Raw genomic sequence first — 2,469 nt, 5'->3', positions numbered from 1 at the left:
ACTCCTCTAGGCCCTCATAGCCAGCAACTTCTCCCCCAATTCCCAGGCCTTGTCCTTAGTCAATGCACCCCACCTGACCCTATGTATACCAGACATAGCCCTCTTCTTCCTCATCCACCTGATCTCTAAGTCCATAATCAAAAGCATATGTTGGGTCGTAAGATTCTCATCCGAGATGACCTTGTAATCTGTGCATAGACCACTGTCACATTTTCGAAGAAATAGATAATCAATCTGAGTCTTGGATACCGTACTCCTAAAATTTATCAGGTGATCCGCCTTCTTCAGGAAATACGAGTTAGTGATCACGAGCTTAAAAAATTTAGCGTACTCCACCATTTCTATCTCTAAAACCGAAGCCACCATGCACACCGTCATATCCCCCATGCGACCTCCCAATGTGGCTATTAAAATCAACCCCTACAATAAGCTTCTCAATGGAGGTATACCCTGCACCAACCCAACCAAATCTTCCCAAAAGCATCTTTTAACCTCCTCTTCCAAACCCACCTGAAGCACGTAAGCACTAACTACGTTCAGAGTACACCCTCCCATGACAATCTTAATGGCCATCAACCTGTCATTCACCCTCTTAAACTCAACCACTAGCTCCCTTAGATCTTTATCAACTAAAATGCCTACCTCGTTCTTCCCTCTAACCCTCCCTGAATACCATAACTTAAACCTATCAGCCTCCCGAGCCCTGTTCCCCACCCATCTAGTCTCCTAGACACAAGCTATGTTAATCTTCCTCTTATGGAGAATCTTTGCTAACTCTATAGACTTCCCTGTTAGAGTCTCTATGTTCCATGACCCCACTCTCAACCTAGAAGGTGCCTTACCCCTACCACCCTTCCCCTCTACCCCCTGCTCCCCCCGGGGACATGCCCTCACTCTATCATAGCTCGACGCGGCCACTAGACCAGCACAAAGCTACAAAAAGAATAGACTAAAATGGAATAAGCTAAACATAAACCTACAGGTACACAAGGTGCTAATATGGGATCCGACTAAGCAGAGACTAACTATGTATTATCTATAACACTAAAGTGATAGTCAGAGACAAAGATAAGTAGACAAGTCTAACTAAATATAATTTAAATAGGATATTGTAGATGTCAAAGGTACAAGCAAGCAAAAAAGAAAAAAATAACAATACAAATACCGATACCACGAATACCAGCTATAAAATGAAAAAACTTGGAGCAAGTTTTCCTAAAGTGTGTTGGATCTACTCAAGAGCACTGATAGTCCTGCTGCGTCCTTCCAGAAAGTTGTTCGGAAGTCGCTGGAATTTATGAAACTTGCCAGAAATCTATACAGACGCCGAAAAATAATCCGTCCTTGCTTGGAAAATGCTGCACCTGTCCAAAGAAACAGAACGCACCCCCACACACACAAAGGGGGGAGAGATAAAGGTAATGAGAGATGGAGAGATGAAGAATAATATGGAGCAAAGGTCGCCGAAAAATGCAAACTAAGAAAAGTCATTGGAAATCAAGGGTCTCCGGACTTGCAGCAACTCACCTGGAACACGTACGTCCCCACTCCGGCGAGAAGGGCCAAAAGCTACCAGAAAAGAAGAAAAAGGAGAGAGAAAGATAAAGATATGAGAGAGAGAGAAGACGGAAAGAGAGAAGTGAACTTACTTGTAACAGCACCTGCAGCGGCGGCGACAACGGAGATGGCGAAACAGCAGATGCCAGAGTGTAGCTACTGGGGGTTACCATTGTTAGGGGAGGGGGGAGGGGGTTAGAACGTTAGGTAGTAAACGTTAGAAAGGAAGGAGAGAGAAAAAGTCAGGAAGGCTACAATGAAAAACTAGCATTATTATTAAATGAATCATAATCCAATTCCATAACAATTAAACCTCTAGTCACATAACCAAAACCAAATAAATTTTAATCATAAGTGTCACGACCCAAAATCCAACAAGTAGTGATGGCACCTAACCCATCCCTCTAGGTAAGCCAATTAACAATAAATTAATTCCAATGAAATTTAATGAAACAAATAAATGATAAAAATATCTGAACCTTTGTACATTTCTCAAGGACTAGTAGTACAAATTATGAGCTTCTAAGATTTAGAGTTTAGAAAGCTTGTCTGAAATAAATACATTATCTGTTTGAAATAAACATGAGCAGATTTAAAATTATAAAGCTACCAAGACCAAGAGGCAGCTATGATCGGAACGCAGGTACGTCTTCAAATCCAGCTCCTGCCATATACGGCAACATCAACATCCAACATCTGCACGCTGTTGATACCCAATTTTTCCTCAAACTATTTTTCAAATTTGCATATATGCCTTCAAAATCACTTTTTATAATAATTGGTATTTTTTCATAATTTTCCATATTATTATCAATTTATTTTTCTATTTTATTCAGTACTTTATATTCAATAATTATTCATAAATTACATTACAAGTAATTTGAAAATATTTCTTAGCTCAATATATCATTT

The 2,469-nt window shown here is 40.1% G+C and overlaps 1 protein-coding gene across 1 annotated transcript; it reads right to left on the bottom strand.

Annotated features, from left to right (window-relative positions):
- Positions 1–420: 420 nt before the first annotated feature.
- LOC142176001 (uncharacterized) lies at positions 421–1,730 on the bottom strand. Its single transcript, XM_075243025.1, has 3 exons — positions 1,650–1,730; positions 1,528–1,569; positions 421–726 (listed from the first exon to the last, which is right to left on the bottom strand). The coding sequence occupies exons 1-3, from the start codon at positions 1,728–1,730 to the stop codon at positions 421–423; spliced, it is 429 nt and encodes a 142-aa protein (XP_075099126.1).
- Positions 1,731–2,469: the final 739 nt, after the last annotated feature.

The sequence above is a fragment of the Nicotiana tabacum genome, chromosome 22 (genome assembly GCF_000715075.1).
Source record: "Nicotiana tabacum cultivar K326 chromosome 22, ASM71507v2, whole genome shotgun sequence".
Classification (NCBI taxonomy): Eukaryota; Viridiplantae; Streptophyta; class Magnoliopsida; order Solanales; family Solanaceae; genus Nicotiana; species Nicotiana tabacum.
Note: the sequence above shows the minus strand (reverse complement) of the source record. Positions and strands in the feature narration are given on the sequence as shown.